Genomic DNA, 24,879 nt, shown 5'->3' on the forward strand with positions numbered 1-24,879 from the left:
CATATATTCAATAACCACAAGGTTTTGTAAGCCTACCTTAATTTTTTATTTTTATTTTTATTATTTTTTGACAGGCAGAGTGGATAGTGAGAGAGAGAGACAGAGAGAAAGGTCTTTCTTTTTGCGGTTGGTTCACCCTCCAATGGCCGCCACAGCTGGCGCGCTGCAGCCGGTGCACCGCGCTGATCTGAAGGCAGGAGCCAGGTGCTTCTCCTGGTCTCCCATGGGGTGCAGGGCCCAAGCACTTGGGCCATCCTCCACTGCCTTCCCGGCCCACAGCAGAGAGCTGGCCTGGAAGAGGGGCAACTGGGAAAGAATCCGGCACCCCGACCGGGACTAGAACCCGGTGTGCCGGCGCTGCAAGGTGGAGGATTAGCCTATTGAGCCGCGGCGCCGGCCCCTTAATTTTTTATTATTGAAGTGAAGCTTCTTACAAGTAAGTGTAGCGCAAAGGTTGTAGAGCAGTGGAACTTCGGTGTGATGCTGTGGTGGCGGATACAGCACAAGACTGAGCCCCAACTTGAACCGCGGCTTTACCTGATAGCATCATATCAGTATTCACCCGTCAGTTGTACCAGATGTTCCACATTAATGCAGTTCGCAAAAGAATAGGGGAGAGTTGCATGGAGAGGGTGTATGAGAATTCTCTGTACTTCCTCTTCAACTTTGACTTAAAGCTATAAAACTTATCTTAAAATAAAGTTTATTAATTTCTTAACAAGAAAGCTATTCACTGTAGGAAATGGAGGGCACAGAGAAAAAGACTAAAACCAGCCAACGAACCAGGGACCACTGCCGCGCCAGCTGTGGTGCGTTTTCTTCCAGTCCTTTCTATGCTTAGGTATGCTTTTTAAAGTGTTTCCAAATGGGGTGACACCAGAGATGCTGTTTTGCACTGTGTCGTCTTGTCATTGTGTCTTAGCGGCAGCGTGGCATCACATTGCACGGACGATGGGAGAACAGCCTCATGTGCTGGGCACTCACGGCCCAGGCACAGCTCTAAGCTCAGCATGAGGAGCTCACTCTCCCATCACCACAGTCTCATGAGGAGGGCACCACAGGCCACTGCATTGTCCCATTTACAGACGAGTGAACCGGGGCACAGGGTAACAAAGAAACTCGTTCAAGAGCCAGAGCGGGGGGGCCGGCACTTGGCATAGTGGGCTAGGCCTCCACCCAGCACCAGCATCCCATATAGGCGCCGATTTGTGTCCCAGCTGCTTAGCTTCCGATCCAGTTCTCTGACTGTGGCCGGGGAGAGTGGTGGAGGGCGACAAGTCCTTGGGCCCGTGCACCTGCGTGGGAGACCCAGAGGAAGCTCCTGGCTCCTGGCTTCGCATCAACCCAACTCTGGCCATTGCAGCCATCTGGGGAGTGAACCAGCAGATGGAAGACCTCTCTGTCTGTCTCTCCCTCTCTCTGTAATTCTGCCTCCCAAATAAATAAATAAAATCTTAAAAAAAAAAAATAAATAGAGCTGGAGCTGGGATTTACACTCAGGCTGTCTGGCTCCTGGTCCTGTAGGGACCAGCTCCATCTGCTGCTTCTCACAGTCGGGAGCTGGGTCTGGGAATCAAATGGAGGCACTCTGGTGTGGGATAAGGGCGTCCCAGCCAGGGGCTGACTCATTCGGCCGGATGCCTGCCCCATCCCTGTTGTTGTCCCTGCCATTTGCTAAGCAGCTGCACAGCCACTGGTGCTTAACTGAGCATATCCTCATGGCATCTACGCAGTAGCCTTACCCCTCCTGTTACACTGGAGGGCCAGAGCTCGACTCCTCCTTGGCCCTCAGGGAGTCCAATTCCAAGGCCTTGTCCTCCAGTCGTTTTCTCAGCAAGACCACGTGTCCCTCCATGGGAGACTCTTTCTCCCAACACATTCTCTCACTGGATATGTAGGATGAGCTTTTCTTTATAGGACACTGTTGCTGTGGACTGCCTGCTGCCAGGCAGGCTCCGTTATCAGTGGCCATCTTGGCCTGGCCGTCTATTCCACCACAGGACATTGAACAGCAGCATTGCTGGGATCCAACTGCTGGACAGCAGCACCCCTGCTCCCGAGTTACCACAGAATGCTTCAGACATTTCCAGATGTCCCCTGGAGGACAGAACAGCCACCAGTGCACAACTGTTGGGGCAGAAAAACTCAGAAATGGGGCCGGCATTGTGGTGCAGAGGGCTAAGCAGCCCTTTGCAATACCAGCATCCGATGTCAGAGTGCTAATTTGAGTTCCAATTCAGCTCCTGTTAATGCCCCTGGGAAGGCAGCAGAAACTGTCCCACGTACTTTGGTCCCTGCACCCACATGGGAGAACCAGCTGGAACCCCAGGCTCCTGGCTTTGGGCCTGGCTGTCGGCAGCCCCAGCCAGGGAGTGAATCAGCAGATGGAAGATCAGTCAATCTCTCTCTCCTCACCTCTCTCTGTCACTCTGCCTTTCAAGTTAGAAAAATAATTTATTTTATTTTTATTAATATAAAGAAAACAGATTCATGTATTTCATAGGTACAGTTCTGAGAAGATAACCATACTTCTCTCCCTCCTCCTTTGCCGCTCCCAATACTCCTCCTTCCCTCTCTTCTTTTCATTCATTTTTGCAAAGATATAGTTTTTTTTTTATTTTTTGCCAGGCAGAGTGGACAGTGAGAGAGAGACAGAGAGAAAGGTCTTCCTTTGCTGTTGGTTCACCCTCCAACGGCCGCTGCAGCTGGTGCACCGCGCTGATCCAAAGGCAGGAGCCAGGTGCTTCTCCTGGTCTCCCATGGGGTGCAGGGCCCAAGCACCTGGGCCATCCTCCACTGCACTCCCTGGCCACAGCAGAGAGCTGGCCTGGAAGAGGGGCAACTGGGACAGAATCCGGTGCCCTGACCGGGACTAGAACCCCGTGTGCCGGCGCCGCAAGGCGGAGGATTAGCCTGGTGAGCCGCGGCGCCGGCTGCAAAGATATAATTTTAATCCACTCTAATATCACAGGCTTAATTCAGCACTAGTTTTTGACACTAATATTTGACAATTAAAAAGTAGAAACACCACAGTTCCCACAGGAGTATAAAGAAAGGCTAAAAATGACAATTATATCACACTCTGCCTTTCAAATAAATCAAATATTTAAAAAAAATACAGAAGCAGACGAGGAGACTGGGAGCCTTGCGATACATGGAGTGGCAAGGGCACTATATGGGAGGCACCTCAGGAAGGTTTTCCAGAGGAACTGATGGCCAAGTTGGTGTTTCAGGGTTCTGGGGTTAGCAAGGTCAAGACAGGAAGGGCAGGCCCAGAAACGGGCCAGCAAGTGCAGAGGCCTGGAGGCATGAAGCAGTCAGTGCGTTCTGCGAGCCGTGAGAAGCCATCCGGGTTCCAGTACAAATGCCGCAGCTAGACTCCCTCAGCCGGGAGAGACGGAGTGGGCAGTGTTGGCAGAACTGAAATGTCTTGAGGTCGTGAAGGTGTCGCATTTACTCTGAGGGCGGACGGGCACTGAAGGCTGGGTGGTGGTGGTGGATGCTTCACCGGAAGCCTTTTGTTTCCGGGTCACTCTCACCACTGCTGAAGACGCGTGGGCCGTGCAGTGGGTCTGATCCAGGCTCTCGGGCTGCCACCAGGGCTTCCACGTGGTTTCCCCGGGACCCCCTGAGCATCTCAGTGAAACGCTGCGCAATTCTCTCTACCCACCCCATACTACCCCCCCAACCTTCACCCACTGTGGCCTGTTACCTTTCCTTAGCAGCACACACTCATTAGAGCATCGTTAACTAGTCAGGGTCGTTCTGGTAAACAGAATTCAGTTCCACGTGGCCGTGGGAGTGAGGCTGCCGTTCATTTCTGGCTGCAAGACGGGTGCTGGTCTCAGCTTCCAGACGCCCCCACACTCCTTGGCTGATGACCCCTCCTCCATCGTCAAGCCCAGTAATGGCGAGCAGAGTGCTTCTTGGGCCAGATTTCACTGATGAACTCTACCTTCCTCTTCCATTTTCAATGGCTCGTAGGATCACATTGGGCCCACCTGAATCACCCAGATCAAGTTCCTTCTTTTAAAGTCAATTAGCAACCATAGTTACATCTGTGAAGTCTCTTTTCCCACATAGGGTAGCAGAGCCACAGGGCCATCACCAGGGACCACAGGTCAGGGGGACCAAAATTCCCACTACAATTAGGAAGTGATGAGTTTGTAGTACTTAGCACTTTATTTTTTAACAATTTACAGTCATGCCATGCACCACATAACTGCATTTCAGCCGACAGAGGAGCACAACATAAAACAGTAGCCCTGTAGATTGTGTCCCTCAGGGACATTGTAGCCATCTTAGTTTGCGTGGTCACACAATAATGAAATGGTCTCATGATCCATTTCTCCGAACTCCATTGTTACGTGACACCTGACCAAACTTAATTTGAAGTCTATTTAATTTAGGTTTTATTATTGAACTGTTTGCAAAATTCCTGAAAATTTAACAATTGGCCTCATGATGAGCTAGCTCCAGTACACTTGTGTAAAGTTATTTTGTGTGCTTTAAAATCTCTTCTAAGATATGGGCATCTGGTACAGTGATTAAGCTGCTGCTTGGGGCACCTGCATCCCACGTGAGATTGTCTGGGTCAGGTCTTGGCTCTGCTTCGGAGTCCAGCTCCCTGTCATTGTGCACCCTGGGAGGCCACAGGTGACTCAGAGGCTTGGGTCATTGCCACCTGTGTGGAAGGCCCAGCTTAGGTTCTCGGCTCCCAGCTTCAGCCTGGCCCAGCCCTGGCTGTTGCAGACATTTGGGAATTTGGGGAGTGAATCAGTTGATGCAAGATCTCTTTTCTCTGCCTCCGACTTCAATATCTCCCCTCCACACACACTCCCTAACTTCAGTTTTTCAAATAAAATGAAAATTGAATATAAACAATTTAAGTTTCTTTTTTTAAAAAAATATGTATTTTATTTATTTGGAAGAAGTTACGGAGAGGAGATCACATTTCTTAGGCGTGGTATTTTACTGACTGTTTCTCCCACAACTTGCTTTTCCCACTCAGCATTATGTATGTGAGGTTCTTGCACGTCTGTGTGGAGCTGAGGGAGGTGTGGAGCCTGGAGGAGACAGAAGGGACGCCAGTGGCCTCCAGAGACTATGGCAGGGAAGGAAAGAGGAGCAACGGGCCGGCGCCGCGGCTCACTAGGCTAATCCTCCACCTAGCGGCGCCGGCACACTGGGTTCTAGTCCCGGTCGGGGCGCCGGATTCTGTCCCGGTTGCCCCTCTTCCAGGCCAGCCCTCTGCTGTGGCCAGGGAGTGCAGTGGAGGATGGCCCAAGTGCTTGGGCCCTGCACCCCATGGGAGACCAGGAAAAGCACCTGGCTCCTGGCTCCTGCCATCGGATCAGTGCGGTGCACCGGCCGCCGCGCTAGCCGCGGCAGCCATTGGAGGGTGAACCAACGGCAAAGGAAGACCTTTCTCTCTGTCGCTCTCTCTCACTGTCCACTCTGCCTGTCAAAAAAAAAAAAAGAGGACAGCGGCGTCTGCCTGGGGGGAACGAGGACGGTTCAGAACCAGGCCCCGGTGATCCTGAACTGCATGGCAAGTGTGCCGAATGCCACGGAATTGGACACTTACAAATGGTTATGTGAATTTGACTTCGATCTAACATTTTTTAGTATGGAAAAAAAGTTTTTAAAAATAACAATTATAAAATCATGTGTTTCCAATACAGAACAAAAAAAAAGTACCAACGCAATGACCATACCTAAGCTGATCAAATGTGAACGTTAAGCCCATAGCAACAGCAGCTTAGCCTTCCACAGGGAGGCCAATGGCCAGAGCTCTGTGCAGGCCCTGGGGCAACCCCAGGGCTGGATCCTGGTGGGAGGGATGCGTCCTGTCCCAGTCCGGGAGCCATCGCTCCCACAAGGCAGCACCCACGCAAGGTCCTGGCTCAGCTGGCACGATCTGCCGGCTTCAGCCGTGCTGCCCTGAGCGTGGCTGCCTGGCCTCCCTCTTCATGCAGCCCCCAGGGGGTCCTAGCCTAGTCCTGGGGCTCTCTCGTCAGTTCCTGCACACCTATCCCGGATGGAGGCGCCCTTGTGGCTCCTGAAACCCCTGAACAGAGGCAGGATCAATGATCAGGGGTTTCAGGTGTTTGCCTGCAGTATATCATGGGAATGAGCCCAGCTCTGAGCTCAGAAAGCAATGGGGTAAGGGGATTCCTCCATCCCCTGGATTCGTGAACCTGGACAAATGAATTCTCCTCTTTGGACCTCAGTTTCTCAAGGAGTAAAGATGAAAATCTCGTAACAACCGCTAATGCTTTTTAAAGTATTTATTTGAAGGACAGAGACAAACAGACACAGAGACCTCTCATCCGTTGGTTCACTCCTCAAATAATGCAACAGCCAGGGCTGGGCCACACCAAAGAAGGAGCCAAGAATTCAGTCTGGGTCTCCCACACAGGTGGCAGGGACCCAGTCACTTGAGCCATCGCCTGTGTGCAGTAGCAGGAAGCTGGAATCAGGGCTGGAGCCAGGACTCAAACCCAGGCACTGCTGTCCAGTGGGCCTCTGCAGTGAGACGGATGTCCGAGGAGTGCCCTGCCCAACATGAGCCACCAGCCACACGTGGCTGTTGGACCCTCTACAGTGAGACGGAGTCAGAGGAGTGCCCTGCCCAACATGAGCCACCAGCCACACCTGGCTGTTGGACCCTCTGCAGTGAGACGGATGTCAGAGGAGTGCCCTGCCCAACGTGGAGCCACCAGCCACACCTGGCTGTTGGACCCTCTGCAGTGAGACGGATGTCCGAGGAGTGCCCTGCCCAACATGAGCCACCAGCCACACATGGCCATTGGACCCTCTACAGTGAGACGGAGTCAGAGGAGTGCCCTGCCCAATGTGGAGCCACCAGCCACACGTGGCTGTGGAACCCTTGAAGGTAGTGTAACTGAGGAAACATTTCACTTTGACTCAATTCTAACTCATTTGAATATCTGCATGTGCTAATGGATGGGGAAGTTTTAAACTGCCATGCTGGCCGGTGCCGCGGCTCACTGGGCTGATCCTCTGCCTCCGGTGCCGGCACCCCAGGTTCTAATCCAGGTTGGGGCGCCGGATTCTGTCCCGGTTGCTCCTCTTGCTGTGGCCCGGGAGTGCAGTGGAGGATGGCCCAAGTGCCTGGGCCCTGCACCCGCACAGGAGATCAGGAGGAAGCACCTGGATCCTGGTTTCGGATCGGCGCAGCGGCCATTTGGGGGGTGAACCAAAGGAAGGAAGACCTTTCTCTCTCTCTCTCTCTCTCACTGTCTAACTCTGCCTATAAAAAAGGGTATAACCGTCTTCGGGAGCTGCAGCAGCTGTGCTATGTCTGGGAGATCTTCGAGGGCGCCGTCGCTCTTTTCTCTCAGTAACCCCGGGGCCTGCAGACGACCCAGCACACAGTGGGTGTTCTGTCATATGGAAAGTTCTGCAGGTGGCACAGAGGAGGCCCACAGAAAGGTGGGCTTGGGTGTCCTGACACTGCACCCATCACTCCCTAGGGACAGCAGCAAGGAGCAGGTGAGGACCAAGTCTGGACACGTGCCCCGGCTGGCAGAGCCTTCCCAGGGCTGTCAGGTCACGCTGCGGTCAGGCAAGAGACAGGTGTGGGAGGCGGCCAGCCCAGTCAGGTGAGGACACAGGGCACCCAGTTTCCGCGTCTCAGTGACCCCGTGGCAGAGGGGACGCTGCAGACCGTGTCCAGGTGCACGCACAGGTGCTCTGTGTCCTCACTCACATCCCCAGGAACAGGGCGGCCAGACTTCAGGGTCTGCCCCGCTGCCCCCTCTGTCCTCTCAGCCCTGAGCAGTCACATGGGTCCTGGGTCTCCAACTCCTGAGCAGCTCTCTTGCCTCTGCTCTCCGCTCCACGTGGCGCTGTCCTACCTGGGCACTCACGTCCGTCCTCCTGGCCTGCCACATACCCATCCGCCTGGTGCCTGGCGCCAGCACATAGCACTCTCCTCCACGCTCTCCGTGGGCTCTCAGTGTCCCTCTGGGCGCCCCCAGACCTGAGCTCAGTTCCCTCTTCTCCGCTTCGCCTGGGAGGGGACCCCCATCTGGCTTTTCTCCACCCCCATCTGCAGCGCAAGCCCCACCCCAGCCTGCGCTTCCCACCTTTTCAGCGCCCGCAAGCTTCTCTCTGCCCCACCCCTGGCCCCGTCGTCACATGCCTGGGCCACGTCCTGGAGGACAGCTTCCCTATGGGTCCCTGCCCCAGGCCCTCCCACAGCTGCCTGCCCACTCACAGCCAGGCTGACGCACCTCTGCTTCTCATTGGCACATAAGAACTGCACACATGCATGGGGGGATGGGGTGGCGTTGATGCCACAATGGTGTCATGATCAGAGCAGAGCATGTAGGCCCCCATCACTCCAAACATTTGCCGTCCAATGGACTCGTTAGGGAAACTGGGATAATGTCACTCGTATGTGCTAATCTCTTCCATATCCTCCCAATTGTTCTGACTTTAAAATGTATAATATACATTGAAATGTATAATACACACATTTTAAAGTACATTATAATATGTATTACGCATATAATGTACATATACCTACATACTGTGTGTGTATATTTGTGTGTAGATACTTGTGTGTCTAAGTGTGCATGTGCATATATGTGTGTATGACATTCCGTGGCCACAGGTTCTGCATCCTTAGAGTCAACCAATCCTGGACTGAAAATCTTCAAAGAAAAAAAATGCGTCCTAAACGTGTCCAGACTTCTTTCCTTGTCATTGTTCCTTAGTGACACACTCTCAAAGCGATTTACATAGCATTTGCACCTTTTTAGGTTCTGTGCAAATACTACCGCTGTTCTATACAAGGGTTTATGGTACCTGCTGGGGTCCTGGAACCAGCCCCTGAGGGATGGTGAGGGACTAACACACACACATGAAAAATCAGAAAGTATTAACATTGCCTCCACATGGTGGGATTATGGGTAATAGTCTCCATCGTCCCTCTGCTCCCAGATGTGTGCCAGGAACACACGGGTATTACCTTTATGATCAGAAACACGCAATCGTTGCTGTTTTTCAAGTGAGCACAGAAGCAAACCAGCCACCCTGGAGGCCAGCAATTAACAAACCCTGTCTCCCAGGTGCTCTGAGTTAACTTTCCGCAGCCAATTTAGCAGAGCGGGGCCTGGTGCTGGCTCGGGGCCTCATCAGCTTCGGCGCTAATGGCCCCTCCTGGAACCTCTCTACTTGCAGGCCGCGTAATTGCCAGCACTTTATCCAGCTCCCTCCGCGCTGGCCAGAAAAAGTGACCTCACCTCCGGTGGGGAGGTGAAGACAACAGGGGAAAGCAGCACTGGGCCTGCAGGAGCCGCCTGGGAATCAATCGGTCTGAACTGAGCTCCGGGGAGCGGGCGGAGAGCTGTGCTGGGGCTGGTTTTGTTGTTCTTTTGCCTGCTGCCGGCTGCCGGAGTCTCCTGTTCTCTGTGGCCCCCACCCCCACTCCCATGGGGTCAGAACCTTGGCTTCCTCCCAACCCCAGGGCTCAGCTGGCTCCTGCCCACACTCGGGCTTAGAATTGCAGATGAGACGCAGCTGTGGTTTTCTTGGTATCTAAATACTCACTTACCGATTCTTAAGTATGATATAAGCATTTTATCATTCACATCTCCCAGTAGTTCTCTCCCTGGGTTCTCCTCTGCTCACAGGAACGCTGCCTCCAGTTTGCCACAGACCTTGACATGCACACATGTACAGATGCACACACTGGCTGTGATGGTCAGGGCTGGGCCAGGCCTTAGCCCAGGAGCCTGGAGCTCCATCCGGGTCTCCCACGTGGGTGGCAGGGGCCTCTCTTCCCCTGCTTTCCCACCCAGGCCATTTGCAGGGAGCTGGATTGGAAGTGGAGCAGCCGGGACTCAAACCAGTGCCCATATGAGATGCCAGTGTCACAGGCTGTGGCTTACCCTGCTGAGCCACCGTGCCAGGCCCACAGAACTCCTTTCTTGAAGGCAACATACTCTTCAATATATGCATGTACCATAGAGTTAGCCACTCTTCAGCATGTATTGTGGGGTGCAGGGCACCGTGCAGTACAGTTGTGAAAAAGAAGTGTTACAGTCAGGCAACACAGAGACACACAGTGGTAAAGAAAGGCAGGGGCCGGGTGGCGCAGAGGTAAAGCCCCCACCTGCAGTGCCAGCATCCCATATGGGTGCCGGTTCGAGTCCCGGCTGCTCCACTTCCCATCCAGCTCTCTGCCATGGCCTGGGAAAGCAGCAGCAGATGGCCCAAGTCCTTGGGCCCTGAAGCTGTGTGGGAGACCCAGATGAAGCTCTTAGCTTTGGCCTGACCCAGCCTTGGCTGTTGCAGCTATTTGGGGAGTGAACCAGCAGCATGATCTCTCTCTCTCTCCCTCTCTCTCTCGGTAACTTTGCCTTTCAGTTAAATAAATTAAAAAAAAAATTTTTTTTTAGAAAAAGACATTCTAAAGATTTTTAAAGGGATATATGAGTTTAAGTGAGTTCTTAAATTCACTTAGAAGAGAAAGTGTATATCCCAATAAAACCTCTTTTAGAAGTTAGAAAAAGAATGAACAGTGAGAACAGTGAGGAGAATGGAGCAGACCATCAGAACAGGTGAACCCTCCCCCCCAACACGCACACACACAGGGCATCTTCCTGCATAATAAAGTCACACCTTACTGCCAGAGAGTGTGTCACGTCTGTGTGAGCAGGAACTACTCTGCAACAGAATGGACAAATCAGTGAAACCGGGAGCCATAGGGGCGAGAAAGGAACCACATCGAGAGAGGACAGACTGTGTGAGTCCAAGGATTGAAAATCCTAACATGCCAAGGCGTGTGTGGCGACAGAAAGCAGGCCAGTGGCTTCCTGGGCACAGGGAAGGATGGGAAGGATTGTGCAGGCGGATTCATAGACCAACACATGTGGGACACGTCACAAAAGACAGTGCAGGTCCCTGTGGCTTAGGTACTCAAGTAAAATTCTAGGAGAATGCTGGAGAAAAGCAGAGATAGAGCTCTCTCCCATCTGTTGGTTCACTTCCTAAACACCTCCAACAGCCAGGCCTACATTTGGAGTCTTGAAACTCCATCCGGGTCTCCCACATCAGGGACAGGGACCCAAGTGCTGAGCCATCGGCTGTCTCCCAGGGTGCACATCAGTAGGTGTTGGGATTGGGAGCAGAGCCTTGACTCGAACGCGGGCACTGTGTTGTGGGATGCAGGTGTCCCGAGCAGCTCGTCTGCTGTGCCAAATGCCTAGCCCTGAAACTTCTTAATTTTTCCACGGAGAGACTTAATCAATACAAGGAGAAGGCAATCTATGAAGTAGGAGAAAATTTATTATCAATGAACCATGTCCTATTCGGGTCAATGCCCGGAATATAAAGGATTCTGTCACTCAACACCTTTTGACAGTAGGAGAGATGACACAGCTTCAGCATTTTACTCTGGAACTCGTCACAGTTGAAATGTGTATACGAATTTTATCCTCATAAAATTGCTTAAAGGTTAAATTGGCTATAATGTACTTGGAAAGTCCTGGTACGGTAATATTTTATCTCTGTAATAGTAAAGGCTATTAAGTAGCTTGTGCAGTAATATTCCATGGTGTAATAAAAGGAAAAAAGGCAGGCAGACTGCACTACCTACAGAGCATCACCTTTAACCCCACACAGCCAGCAGGCCTCCTTTTCATAAAAAGATGCTCACTCACTGGTCTGTGGGAAGAACCTTGGAAGCATCAGATGTTTCAAACTCAGATCAAGTGGCGGCGCAGTGGCCCACCCACACCTGTGCAGCTGGCCCTCTGCTGCCATCTGCTGGGCTGTACAGATCTGCATCTCTGAGCGTCTCCAAGCCTCACGCCTAGCCAGGATGCACACCTCTCACTCTCTGAAGTTTTTCTCCACTGTGCATAACACAAGACAATTTCTCACCATGAGGCCTCATTGTGTTCTCCCTCCATAATTTAAAAACTTAGCCACAGGCCCACGTAACATTGCAATTCCCTCTCAATGTTGTCTTGCCAGCCCACGATGAGGGGGCAGCTGAATCATGTCCACGGGGGCGCACAGACAGGCCCGCTGGGACTTTCCTGTTGGTTCTTATCTGGAGCACAGGCTTCTTTGGCGAGTTCTCCTCTGATCCTGTGGGTGTGAAAAGCACCAAGCCACCATTCCTGTGTGGGGAATCTTCCATCTTGCTAGGTGAGCTATGTCTTTTTTTTTTTTTTTTTCTTAAAATTTATTGGTGGGGGGCAGGGAGGGTAAGAAAGAGAATTTTTCTTTTTTAACTTTTATTTAGTAAATATAAATTTCCAAAGTACAGTTTATTGATTACAATGGCTTTCCCCCCCATAACTTCCCTCCCACTCCCACCCCTCCCATCTCCCACCCCTCCCATCTCCCGCTCCCTCTCCCATTCCGTTCACATCAAGATTTTCTTTTATTTTTTGGACAGGCAGAGTGGACAGTGAGAGAGAGAGACAGAGAGAAAGGTCTTCCTTTTTGCCATTGGTTCACCCTCCAATGGCCGCCACGGCTGGCGCGCTGTGGCCGGCGCACCGCGCTGATCCGATGGCAGGAGCCAGGTGCTTCTCCTGGTCTCCCATGGGGTGCAGGACCCAAGCACTTGGACCATCCTCCACTGCACTCCCGGGCCACAGCAGAGAGCCGGCCTGGAAGAGGGGCAACCGGGACAGAATCCGGCGCCCCAACCGGGACTAGAACCCAGTGTGCCGGCGCCGCAAGGCGGAGGATTAGCCTAGTGAGCCGCGGCGCCGGCCTGAGACTAACACTTCACACAGCTTCTGCTGTGTGCCATAAACTCACATCACACCATTTTATCATTGGCTTTGAGGCCCAAGACCGGATTCCTGGGACTCTGCTTTCAAATGGATCTTCGTGTGGCGCTTGAAAGTCCCCAGCTGCCGGAAGGTGTGGCCACACGTGTCACACCGGTAGGGCTTCGTGTTGGTGTGGATGCGTTGGTGGACGTTCAGGTTCCCCTTGTGGCTGAAGCACTTGTCGCAGTACTGACATTTGTACGGCCGCTCGTTGGTGTGGATCCGCCTGTGAGTGAGCAGGCTGGCCTCGTGAGTGAACCTGTGGCTGCAGACTTCACACATGTAGGGCTTCTCGCCGCTGTGGATCCGCTGGTGGACTCGAAGGTCTGAGGCCTGCATGAAGCCCTTCTTACAGGACTCACACTGGTAAGGCCTCTCTCCCGTGTGTGTCCTCTGGTGTATGACAAACTGAGACCTGTAGTTAAAGCTCTTGGGGCAGTCAGAGCACTGATACAGTGCTGCATTTTGGCGAGCAGAACTGACTGGTTTTGTAGCGCTGGGTGCATCAGATGGATTTACTCCAACCTGTCTTGGGATTTCTCCGCTTTCAGACTGGGTGGCTCCTCCTTGCTCCCTTGACGAGGTGGGGCTGCTGTTCCTTCTGGAATGTCTTGGATGTGGTGTTGAAGCTTCTCCCTCCAAAACTGGGGTGGAAGATGGGTCGGCGTGCGTGTTTTCAACAGGAAGTTCTTCTTGGGGGCTCTCCCCATCCTCTGCACAACCAAAATCTGCTGGAAGAAGGAATTCCACACATGGCATTTAGTACAGAGCATTTGCAACGAGAGTCACTCAAACCACACAGTGATGTTGGCTGAGAACTGCCCGTCGACCTCAGAAGCCTACAAGATGGACGGTAGGGCCCTGGACAGTCAGGTCTGGCCACAGATGGCCAACTCCCCAGGGACGTACCCCACCCCACCCGCCAACACAGAAAAGGAAGAGCACAGCCAACTCTCCAGGGGTCCTCAGTCTCCACACTCACCGGGACCCTCCGGAAGGTACAGCTCTGCCGGTTCCACTGCTGTCGCCTCTTGTCTGTCTGCCCTCACGTCCTCCTCTTGAAAGTCTGGCTTGGGGCTCAGCCCCTGTGGGTCTCTGCTTACAGGAACGATCGCTGGCAGGGCTTCCTCTCCCTGGGAAAGGCAACCAAGCAGAAGTACTCATACATCCGAGCTGCATGGAGCTCGGAAACCTTCCTTCCTTTTGGGACCTGGCCTTCCTAAGGACAGAGTTTTGCGGATATGTCCAGACTTCCAGTGGGCCACCCATCGCCCCACGTGAGCACCTCACCCAGTCTCCACACCAACCTGTAACAACCGCTACACCAAGCCCCATGCATTCCACCCCTTCCTTCCTTTACGCGGTCTTCAAAAAGTTCGTGGAAAACCATTATTAGAAAAACTATTCTTGGTCTTCAAAAAAATTTTTGCACCAAAATAAGCGTATCTTTTAAAAATATATATTTCTGTCTATCTGAAAGGCAGAGCCAAGTGGGAAAAGGAGAGGAGAGAGATCTTCCATCTACTGGTTCACTCCTCCAAATGCCTGTAACAGCCAGGTGGAAGCCAGGATCCCAGAACTCCATCTAGGTCTCCCGTGTGTTTGACAGGGGCCCAAGCACTTACGCCATCCCCTGCTGCCTCCCAGGGCACATTACCAGGAAGCTGGATCAGAAGTGGAGGTGCTGGGATTCAAACTGGCACGCCAGCAGGGGATGAGGGCTTCGTAAGCTATGACTTAACCAACTGCGCCACAATACCCACGCCTAAATGTATCAATTAATTCACTTTCCCATGAGCTTTTTGAAGTATCCTCATATTTCTCCCATCATCCAACTTCCCCTGCCCTGAACTCTGGAAGCAAAATGACTCCAGGCCAAGGTTGACATTTGGGGCTGGATAATCCTTTCTGGTGGGGACTGGCCGATACATTGCAGTGTACAGAGAAAGGTCCCTGGATCCACCAACCATATGCAGTTAACACTCCTCCCCTCACACACACACCACTGCCACCTAGAATAAACCCAAAACTTGCCAAATGTCCCTTGGAAGGTAACACTCACCAGAACTGAGCAGCACCATTAATTAAGGAAGGGACAATTTTTAGAAAATTAGTCCTCTAGTCAATCAATTCTTGAAGTATCTTTGAGGAAACTGGCTGTGGGGGAGTTACTGGTGGCTCACCCATCTGTGTGGCAAGTTGACCCAGGCCTCGTTCATCTGCACCCTGAAGGCTACTTTCCTGCTTTCTCCGCACCCTTAATGCTAAAAGACTTAGTGGTCGGCCGGCGCCGCGGCTCACTAGACTAATCCTCCGCCAGCGGCGCTGGTACTCCCGGTTCTAGTCCCGGTTGCTCCTCTTCCAGTCCAGCTCTCTGCTGTGGCCCGGGAAGGCAGTGGAGGATGCCCCACGTGCTTGGGCGCCTGCATCTGCTTGGGAGACCAGGAAGAAGCACTTGGCTCCTGGCTTCAGATGGGCACAGTGCACCGGCCGTAGTGGCCATTTGGGAGATGAACCTGCGGAAGAGCTTTCTCTCTGTCTCTCTCTCTCACTGTCTAACTCTGCCTGTCTAAATAAATAAATAAATACTTAGTGGTTGAGGGACAAAGCCAATTCCTCTTAGGCCCCCACGTGGCTCAGAAGCGTGTAGGGATGTGACATGTGCATGGTCCATGGGTACAGTCCTGTCTGACTCACTCTACAGCTACACCAGGTTTTCTTTTGTGCCTTCTCCACCTCGCCCCAGAGACCAGGGCAGCCCACTCACCGGTCCCCTCGTTGGGTCCTGCACAGTTTGGTTCATCTGCTGGCTTCCCTCGGGATGGACCTCGCTCACAGAGGACGGGTGCTGGAGAGTTAAGTCGATCGCATCATTCATATCGCTGGGCTCCACTTCGACCATCTGCACATCGGAATTCCGCTGAAGAAATTTCTGTCCATTCAAGACGACCACAGTCTGGGGGAGAGAAGGGAAAGCACCATCAGACACCCTGAAAGAAGCTGAGTATACTGGCCAGGGTGTGGTGAGTTAAGCCACCATTTGTGACACCTGCATCACATATCAGAGCGCTCATTGGAATTCTGACTGCTCCACTTCCAATCCAGCTCCCTGCTAATGAGCCCAGGGAAAGCAGCAGATGGCGGCCCAAGTATTTGAGCCCCCAGCACCTACCTGGAGTCCATACGGAGTTCCAGGCTCCTGGATTTGGTCTGAACCAGCCCTAGCTGGTCATTTGGGGGGAGTGAACCAGGAAATAGAAGCTCTCCTTTCTCTCTCTGTCACTCTGCTTCTGCCTTTTTTTTTTTTTTTTTTTTTTTTGGATAGGCAGAGTGGACAGTGAGAGAGACAGAGAGAGAGAGACAGAGAGAAAGGTCTTCCTTTGCCGTTGGTTCACCCTCCAATGGCCGCCACGGCTGGCGCACTGTGCCGATCCGATGGCAGGAGCCAGGTGCTTCTCCTGGTCTCCCATGGGGTGCAGGGCCCAAGCACCTGGGCCATCCTCCACTGCACTCCCTGGCCACAGCAGAGAGCTGGCCTGGAAGAGGGGCAACCGGGACAGAATCTGGCACCCCGATGGGGACTAGAACCCGGTGTGCCGGCGCCGCAAGGCAGAGGATTAGCCTAGTGAGCCACGGCGCTGCACTCTGCTTTTCAATTAAATAAAAGTAATTTAAAAAAGAAAACCTGAGGGTAGTTTTCATACTCCGCATATGTGTTCTGCCATATTGCTCAAGCTGGCTTAAAATTCTTGGCACAGAATTAGCTCTGCACCTACAGAGACCCCAGCTGAAACGTTTTGCTCTCTAATCTCCAGCAGCTGCCCCATGCCCAAGGCCTTTTCAAAGCTCCCTCAATCTGGCGTCAGCTACACCAGGTTTTCTTTTGTGCCTTCTCCACCTCGCCCCAGAGACCAGGGCAGCCCACTCACCGGTCCCCTCGTTGGGTCCTGCACAGTTTGGTTCATCTGCTGGCTTCCCTCGGGATGGATCTGGCTCACAGAGGACGGGTGCTGGAGAGTTAAGTCGATCGCATCATTCATATCGCTGGGCTCCACTTCGACCATCTGCACATCGGAATTCCGCTGAAGAAATTTCTGTCCATTCAAGACGACCACAGTCTGGGGGAGAGAAGGGAAAGCACCATCAGACACCCTGAGAGAAGCTGAGTATACTGGCCAGGGTGTGGCATAAGCCACCATTTGTGACACCTGCATCACATATCAGAGCGCTCATTGGAATTCTGACTACTCCACTTCCAATCCAGCTCCCTGCTAATGAGCCCAGGGAAAGCAGCAGATGATGGCCCAAGTATTTGAGCCCCCAGCACCTACCTGGAGTCCAGATGGAGTTCCAGGCTCCTGGATTTGGTCTGAACCAGCCCTAGCTGGTCATTTGGGGAGAGTGAACCAGGAAAATGAAGCTCTCCTTTCTCTTTCACTCTGCTTCTGCCTTTTTTTTTTTTTTTTTTTTTTTTTTTTTTTTTTTTTTTTTTTTTTTTGGATAGGAAGAGTAGACAGAGAGACAGAGAGAGAGACAGAGAGAAAGGTCTTCCTTTGCCGTTGGTTCACCCTCCAATGGCCGCCGCGGCCGGCGCACAGCGCTGATCCGATGGCAGGAGCCAGGAGCCAGGTGCTTTTCCTGGTCTCCCATGGGGTGCAGGGCCCAAGCACCTGGGCCATCCTCCACTGCACTCCCTGGCCACAGCAGAGAGCTGGCCTGGAAGAGGGGCAACCGGGACAGAATCCGGCGCCCCAACCGGGACTAGAATCCGGTGTGCCGGCGCCGCAAGGTGGAGGATTAGCCTAGTGAGCCGCGGCGCTGCACTCTGCTTTTCAATTAAATAAAAGTAATTTAAAAAAGAAAACCTGAGGGTAGTTTTCATACTCTGCATATGTGTTCCGCCATATTGCTCAAGCTAGCTTAAAATTCTTGGCACAGAATTAGCTCTGCAGCTACAGAAACCCCAGCTGAAACGTTTTGCTCTCTAATCTCCAGCAGCTGCCCCATGCCCAGGGCCTTTTCAAAGCTCCCTCAATCTGGCGTTATTTGGAAGAACTGGTCTCCAAATCCAAAGAGGAGAAAAACCCTCCTAGTAAATCAAGATCACTTTACACAGATTCAACCAAGCAAGGATTGAAAATATAACAAGGGGCTGGTGCCGTGGCGCAGTAGGTTAATCCTCTGCCTGCGGTGCCGGCATCCCATATGGGTGCAGGTTCTAGTCCTGGCTGCCCCTCTTCCAATCCAGCTCTCTGCTATGGCCTGGGAAAGAAGTAGAAGATGGCCCAAGTTCTTGGGCCCCTGCACCCACATGGGAGACCAGGAAGAAGTGCCTGGCTCCTGGCTTCGGATCGGCGCAGTGCACCGGCCGTAGCGGCCATTTAGAGAGTGAACCAACGGAGGGAAGAGCTTTCTCTCTGTCTCTCCCTCTCACTGTAACACTAACTCTCAAATAAATAAAATCTTTTTAAAAATTGTATAAAAACTGGGGCCGGCGCTGTGGCGCAGCAAGTTAACGCCCTGGCCATAAGCGCCAGCATCCCATATGGGCGCCAGTTCAAGACTCGGCTGCTCCACTTCCGATCCAGCTCTCTGCTGTGGCCTGGGATAGCAGTAGAAGATGGTCCAAGTCCTTGGACCCCTGCACCTGCGTGGGAGACCCGGAAGAAGCTCCTGGCTCCTGGCTTCGGGTCAGCGCAGCTCCGGCCGTTGTGGCCAATTGGGGAGTAAACCAGCGGATGGAAGACTCTCTCTCTCTCTTTCTCTCTCTGCCTCTCTCCCTGTGTAACTCTGACTTTCAAATAAATAAATAAATCTTTAAAAAAATTGTATAAAAACTAAAATATAAGAAACCAGTGCCCTATTGGAAGACACTCGCGCCTACATTGGCGTACCTGGGTTTGCTTTCTGGCTCTGCTCATTTCCAGCTTCCTGCCAATGCAGACACTGGGAGGTGGCAGATAAATCTGCCTGTCTTTTCCCTCTCCCTTTCTTAACTCTCTCTTCAAAGCATTCAGACACTGAAATCACCAGGAAGAAAAGGAAACACCCCCTCCCCCAACTTAAACCCCACCTAATCCAACAGTTCTCCACTGGGAGGGATGTTGCCCCTGGGACAACTGGCGATGTCCGGAGATATTTTTGGCTGTTGCAGCTGGAAGGTGCCCCTGGCATCCAGGGGTAGAGACCACGAATGCCATTCAACAGCCCACACTATGGCCCAGGGCCCGCCAAGAATAACTCACCCCCCCAAACATCACTGGTACCAAGCGTGATACATCCCGAACTAGTCCAAAGCCTACTCCACTCCTCAGCTGCCAGTCAGTGGCCGCTGAACACTGGTGCTCCCTAAGGGAATGGGGAATTGTCCTCTGGACTTTATCCAGGTCCTTTGTGAAAGGCTGGGACACCGGACATCCACTTCTATGTCCGTCCCCTCATTTGCAGACAAATGTCCTTGCCTGTGTCCCTTATTGTATCCAAATGTGCGGTTTCTCTGGTCTCAGCTTTGCCTGGAGAGTGGTCTTCAACCCTGAGACCCATTTCTTCAGCCGTCACCAGGGGCAGAGACGCTGTTGGCATCAGCCACTTCACCATGAGTATGTCAGGACTATGCCATGCATTGGAAAATCAAACACCGTTGGACCCATCTGCTGTTGAAATGTGTTACGTGGACGACTTTAAGGATGGCTTTGCCCAGTGGGTGGACCTGGACTGGTGTTTTGCAGCCCCAGGCTGGTTAACATTTGGGATTAGGTCCCTCTGTGGAGCTGTCCTGGGCACTGCGGGGTGTGTAGCAGTGACTCCACTTCCCAGGTGCCAGGAGCCATCTCCTCTCACTCCTGGAGTGAGAGGAAGTCGCCAGATACTGCCCGGGGTTCCCTAAGAGGCAAGCTCTCCTCTGAGAACAAACCTCGGGTCTGAAGGCACCGTGCAGCCCCTGCCCCTCCCCACCCTTTGCCAAGTGTGGAGGTCTCACTCACCCACTGCTTGGGCTCCCTGTGGCGTCTCAGCACCTCTTCCAGCTGTCTGCAGCTCCTCACGCCGTTTTCCTTGACTAAGACCTGGAGGTCCTGGGGCATGGAGATCATGAACTGTTCCAGCACCAGCAGGTCCATGATCTGCTCCTTCGTGTGGAGATCTGGCCTCAGCCATCTGTGACACAGCTCGACGAGTGTCCGCAGATCCTGGATGGGGTCTGAACAGTCTGAGCCGCTGAAGGCTCTGAATCGGGTATGCCATTCCTCCGTGTCGCCGCCTTGCCCATTAAGGGGAGTGTCTTCTGATGGCATGACGGACAGCAGCTCTGGGCCAGAGCTATCATAGGGTTGCCCACCATCCAAAGAAAAAGTGTGCTCTGTGGCCATATTTAATGACGCACTTTGCAATCAGCTCTGAGAAAGGCCTCCTGGAAGATGGTTGTCTGATGGACACCTATCAACAGGTCTATTCTGGTTTCTTGAGTAATAGACTCACTGTTCAGAATACTAAGGAGGAAAAAAAGAACGGACCAGATCAGATTGACTCCCTACCCCACCCTCCCCTCCCTTCCAAATCCATTCATGCTAATGCCAGACACCACCCACTGATGCAAATGTGAAAGCAGTTATCCCATCAGAAAATAGGGCCCATGCTCTTAACAATAACAATAACAATAACAGGATTATGCGAAGTTCTAGAAAATCTGTTGCCATAAAATGCACATTCCTGTTATCTTCCCATTAAGACAAGACGACAAGGCAAATTTTTAGTCATACTTATGCAGAAGTACAGAGAAAAAAAACGCCTGTAACCTAAGAATTTCATGTGGTGTGCTCAACACTGGAACTATTAACCTAACAATTTCCCAACACATTTCCTTGTTGGTCACAGAATGCCTGTTTGCTTCAGGGAAGAGAAAACTCAAAGGAGCCCTAAGAAAACTAAGCTCCTGGGGCCAGTGCTGCGGCGTAGCTGGTAAAGCCCTGACCTGAAGCGCCGGCATCCCATATGGGCTCTGGTTCAAATCCTGGCTGCTCCTCTTCCAGTCCAGCTCTCTGCTAGGGCCTGGGAAAGCAGTGGAAGATGCCCCAAGTCCTTGGGCCCCTGCACCCATGTGGGAGACCCGGAGGAAGCTCCTGGCTCCTGGCTTCAGATAGGCACAGCTCTGGCCGTTGTGGCCAACTGGGGAGTGAACCAGCGGATAGAAGACCTCTCTCTCTCTGCCTCTCCTCTTTCTGTTTAAGAAACTCTGACTTTCAAATAAATAAATAAGTAAATCTTTAAAAAAAAAAAAAAGACTAAAAACTAGGTAAAGGGCCTGAATAGAGTTATAGAGTTTTTTTTTTTTTTTACAGGCAGAGTTAGAGAGAGAGAGACGGAGAGAAAGGTCTTCCTTCTGTTGGTTCACCCCCCAAGTGGCCGCTACGGCCAACGCGCTGCACCGATCCGAAGCCAGGAGCCAGGTGCTTCTCCTGGTCTCCCATGGGGTGCAGGGCCCAAGCACTTGGGCCATCCTCCACTGCCTTCCCAGGCCACAGCAGAGAGCTGGCCTGGAAGAGGGGCAACTGGGACAGAATCTGGCGCCCCAACCTGGACTAGAACCCCGGGGTGCCGAAGCCGCAGGCGGAGAATTAGCCTAGTGACCCATGGCACCAGCTTTTTTTGTTTTTGTTTTTGTGGCAGGTAGAGTCATAGACAGTGAGAGAGAGAGACAGAAAGGTCTTCCTTCCGTTGGTTCACTCCCCAAATGGCCGCTACAGCCGGCGCTGAGGCTCTCCCTGAATAGAGATTTTTTTAAGGAGACATATCAGTGGCCAACAGGTATGTGGGAAAACATTCGTCATCACTAATGATCAGAGAAATGCAAATTAAAAATTTTGAAGCCCATGCATATGAGGGTTGTCAAAGAATTGTGAAAAATATAGATTGTGAAAAAAAATTTGGTTTTCAAAATTTTTTGCACCAAACAAACTTAAGATTTAATTTTGTTTTTACCATAAACTTGCTTGATTTTTATTTTTATTTATTTATTTTTTTTTTTTAGGAAACAGGCAGGAATTTTTAGACCAGTTTAGGTTTAGATTCACCAGACTGGACTGTTTTTTAACATTTAAAGTAAAATTTTTTTGCCACAAACCATGATTATGTTTAAGTTCCCTCATATTATAGGTGAGTTAAACAAGTCCGAGCTAACAATGAGTTACAGAGGAGCCACTTTCTTCCGCCAGCCCTAGGAGCCAATGCATGATGCAGACCAATTGCGATGTTTCTGAAACCAGCCCCCGCTCCATGCACACTGACCCCAGGTCCCTCCCAGATATTGCTGTTAGCTCACCTGCCTGCCGACTCTGGGCTTCCACCTCCTTCCGTCTGGGATCCACACTCAAATGAGCCTTGAGCTGCAAAAATCACTCCTTATTTATAGAGCTCCAAGCCCCTCCCTTTGTTACCTAATTGGTCCATGATTTGGCTTGAGGGCAGATTTTTTTTTTAAGAAGTGTTGATTGGCTGGCATTCCCAATGAGAGCCCATCCATCAAGAGAAAATTTAATTTGTTGAATATGCACATTTTGGAAATAGTATTGGATTTCTTATTTGTTGTTTTGTTTTATTTTAAGATTTATTTTTATTTATTTGAAAGACAAAGTTATAGAGAGAGGTAGAGACACAGAGAGAGAGAGCAAGAGAGAGGTCTTCCATTTGCTGGTTCACTCCCCAGATGGCCACAATGGCCAGAGCTGCGCTGATCCAAAGCCAGGAGCCAGGAGCTTCTTCTGGGTCTCCCACGTGGGTGCAGGGGCCCAAGAACTTGGGCCATCTTCTACTGCTTTCCCAGGCCACAGCAGAGAGCTGGATTGGAAGAGCAGCTGGAACTAGAACTGGTGCCTATATGGGATGCTGGTGCCTCAGGCCGGGGGCTTTAACCAGCTGCACCACAGCGCCAGCCCCCAAACCCAAACTTTAAGTGCTGCCCTGAGTCCTCTGAGCCGCTCTCAGAAATCCAAACCTCCAGTGGCGGGTGGTGGGAACCCAAGCCCACGACTGGCTGAGGGGCAGCCCTGGGTGTCTCACTGGTGGTGAGAATTCAGCAGAGCAGCAGAGTTGAGTTTATTAAAGGCCGCTGCAAGGGGCCGTGGGCGAGCAGCCGCTGTTAGCCGTCGACTGCTGCAGCGTGGACTGTGACCTAGGAGGTGTCCGTCTGAGGCAGACTGCTGCTGGCTTGGGGAGTCCCTGTTGCGCGTTCCTAGAATGTTCCCCAGTGGCTTCCCTATTGCCCAGATGATGTCCACAGTGGGAACTGAGGCCTTGGCCTGTGGGATCTGAGGCCATCTCCAGGTTGTGTCAGAATGGACCTGAACGGGAGGACTCCCAGCTGGGGTCTGCCGTGAGATTGCTGGGAGAGAAGTCCCCTCTCATGTTGGTGACCAGCGGCCATGGAAGGCGTCTGCGTTGTGTAGAGTGCATGAGAACAGGGAAAAATCTGCACTGTTTTCACCTCTGTCTCTCAACACTGAAAACCACAGCGCTGAGGATTTTATATATATATATTTATATATTTATTTATATATTTTAAATTTTTGACTTGGTTTTATTTATTTGAGAGGCAGAACAAGAGAGAGCTCCCATCCACTCCCCCAGATACCCGCGGAAGCCAGGGTGAAGCCAGGAGCCAGGAGCTCAACCTAGGTCTTCTGTGAGGGTGGTGGGGACCCAAGTACCTGAGCCATCAACAGCGGCCCGTTGCAGGGTGCATTAGCAAGAAACTGGAATCAGAAGCAGGGCAGGAGTTGCGCTGGAATCTACCCACATGGTTAGGGATTGTGTGTGTCCCAAGCAGCACATTTTTTTAAAGGAGTTGTTTATTTGAAAGTCAGAGTTACAGAGAGAGGGGGAAAGCCAGAAAAATCCGCTGGTTCACTCCAGATGGCTGCGACGGCCGGAGCTGGGCCAGGAGCCAGGAACTTCATCTGGGTCTCCATGTGCGTGCAGGGGCTCAAGCACTTGATCCATCTTCTGGTGCTTCCCCAGGCCATTAGCAGGGAGCTGGATTGGCTGGAACTCGAGTGAGAGCCCATGTGGGATGCTGGCATGGAAGGCAGTGGCTTTACCCCAGTCCCCAAGCAGAATCTTTTTTTTTTTTTTTTTTTTTTTTGACAGGCAGAGTGGACAGTGAGAGAGAGAGACAGAGAGAAAGGTCTTCCTTTGCCGTTGGTTCACCCTCCAATGGCCGCCGCGGCTGGCGCGCTGCGGCCGGCGCACCGCGCTGATCCGATGGCAGGAGCCAAGAGCCAGGTGCTTTTCCTGGTCTCCCATGGGGTGCAGGGCCCAAGCACTTGGGCCATCCTCCACTGCACTCCCTGGCCACAGCAGAGGGCTGGCCTGGAAGAGGGGCAACCGGGACAGAATCTGGCGCCCCGACCGGGACTAGAACCCGGTGTGCCGGCGCCGCAAGGCGGAGGATTAGCCTAGTGAGCCGCGGCGCCGGCCCCAAGCAGAATCTTAACCTCTGTGCCATGCCCACCTCACTTGGACACTGATTTCAAAGGGCCTTTCACGTTGTATTCATTATGTCTCAGTAAAGCTGGGATTTTTTTTTAATGGCAACAAATGAGAAAGGAAAGAGAGAAAAAGAGGTCGTCCACAGCAGAGGAGTGTGGCTCTGTGAAGTCAGTTTTTGTCAAGAAGCCAAAGACATGAGTGTCTTAGGAAGGACTGTGTTCAGAGTGGGCTGGTTTTATCCAATCAGCGCTCTAATCCAGCTTAGCCCGCCTACAGCATACTGCCTCCAGGGCATCAATAATTTTGTACAGTTACTGACACAGAATGAGTATTAGTGATATTTCAAATTTTTTTCCAGCATCTTGCAACTGCTATGTCAAAAGCTTTGCTCAAACAGGAGTAAGTTCCTGATTTGATGCTGGACCCCCCGGAGTGAGGGCCCTGAGGCTGGGTATGGACTTCACTGTGTAAAATGTGGGGGAAAATAACTCGGGATTGGCCATAATTAGATTGCAGTTTTGGAAGCTCCTGTGACAACCAAATGACACACCAAGTCCATTCAAACACAGCA

The 24,879-nt window shown here is 52.0% G+C and overlaps 1 protein-coding gene across 1 annotated transcript; it reads right to left on the bottom strand.

Annotated features, from left to right (window-relative positions):
* Nucleotides 1–12,455: 12,455 nt before the first annotated feature.
* ZSCAN5B (zinc finger and SCAN domain containing 5B) lies at nucleotides 12,456–20,188 on the bottom strand. Its single transcript, XM_070063469.1, has 5 exons — nucleotides 19,811–20,188; nucleotides 16,757–16,945; nucleotides 15,664–15,783; nucleotides 13,810–13,960; nucleotides 12,456–13,555 (listed from the first exon to the last, which is right to left on the bottom strand). Exons 1-5 carry the CDS (start codon nucleotides 20,117–20,119, stop codon nucleotides 12,828–12,830), a joined length of 1,497 nt encoding a protein of 498 aa, XP_069919570.1. The 5' UTR covers nucleotides 20,120–20,188; the 3' UTR covers nucleotides 12,456–12,827.
* Nucleotides 20,189–24,879: the final 4,691 nt, after the last annotated feature.

This window comes from Oryctolagus cuniculus, chromosome 18 (genome assembly GCF_964237555.1).
Source record: "Oryctolagus cuniculus chromosome 18, mOryCun1.1, whole genome shotgun sequence".
Taxonomy (NCBI): Eukaryota; Metazoa; Chordata; class Mammalia; order Lagomorpha; family Leporidae; genus Oryctolagus; species Oryctolagus cuniculus.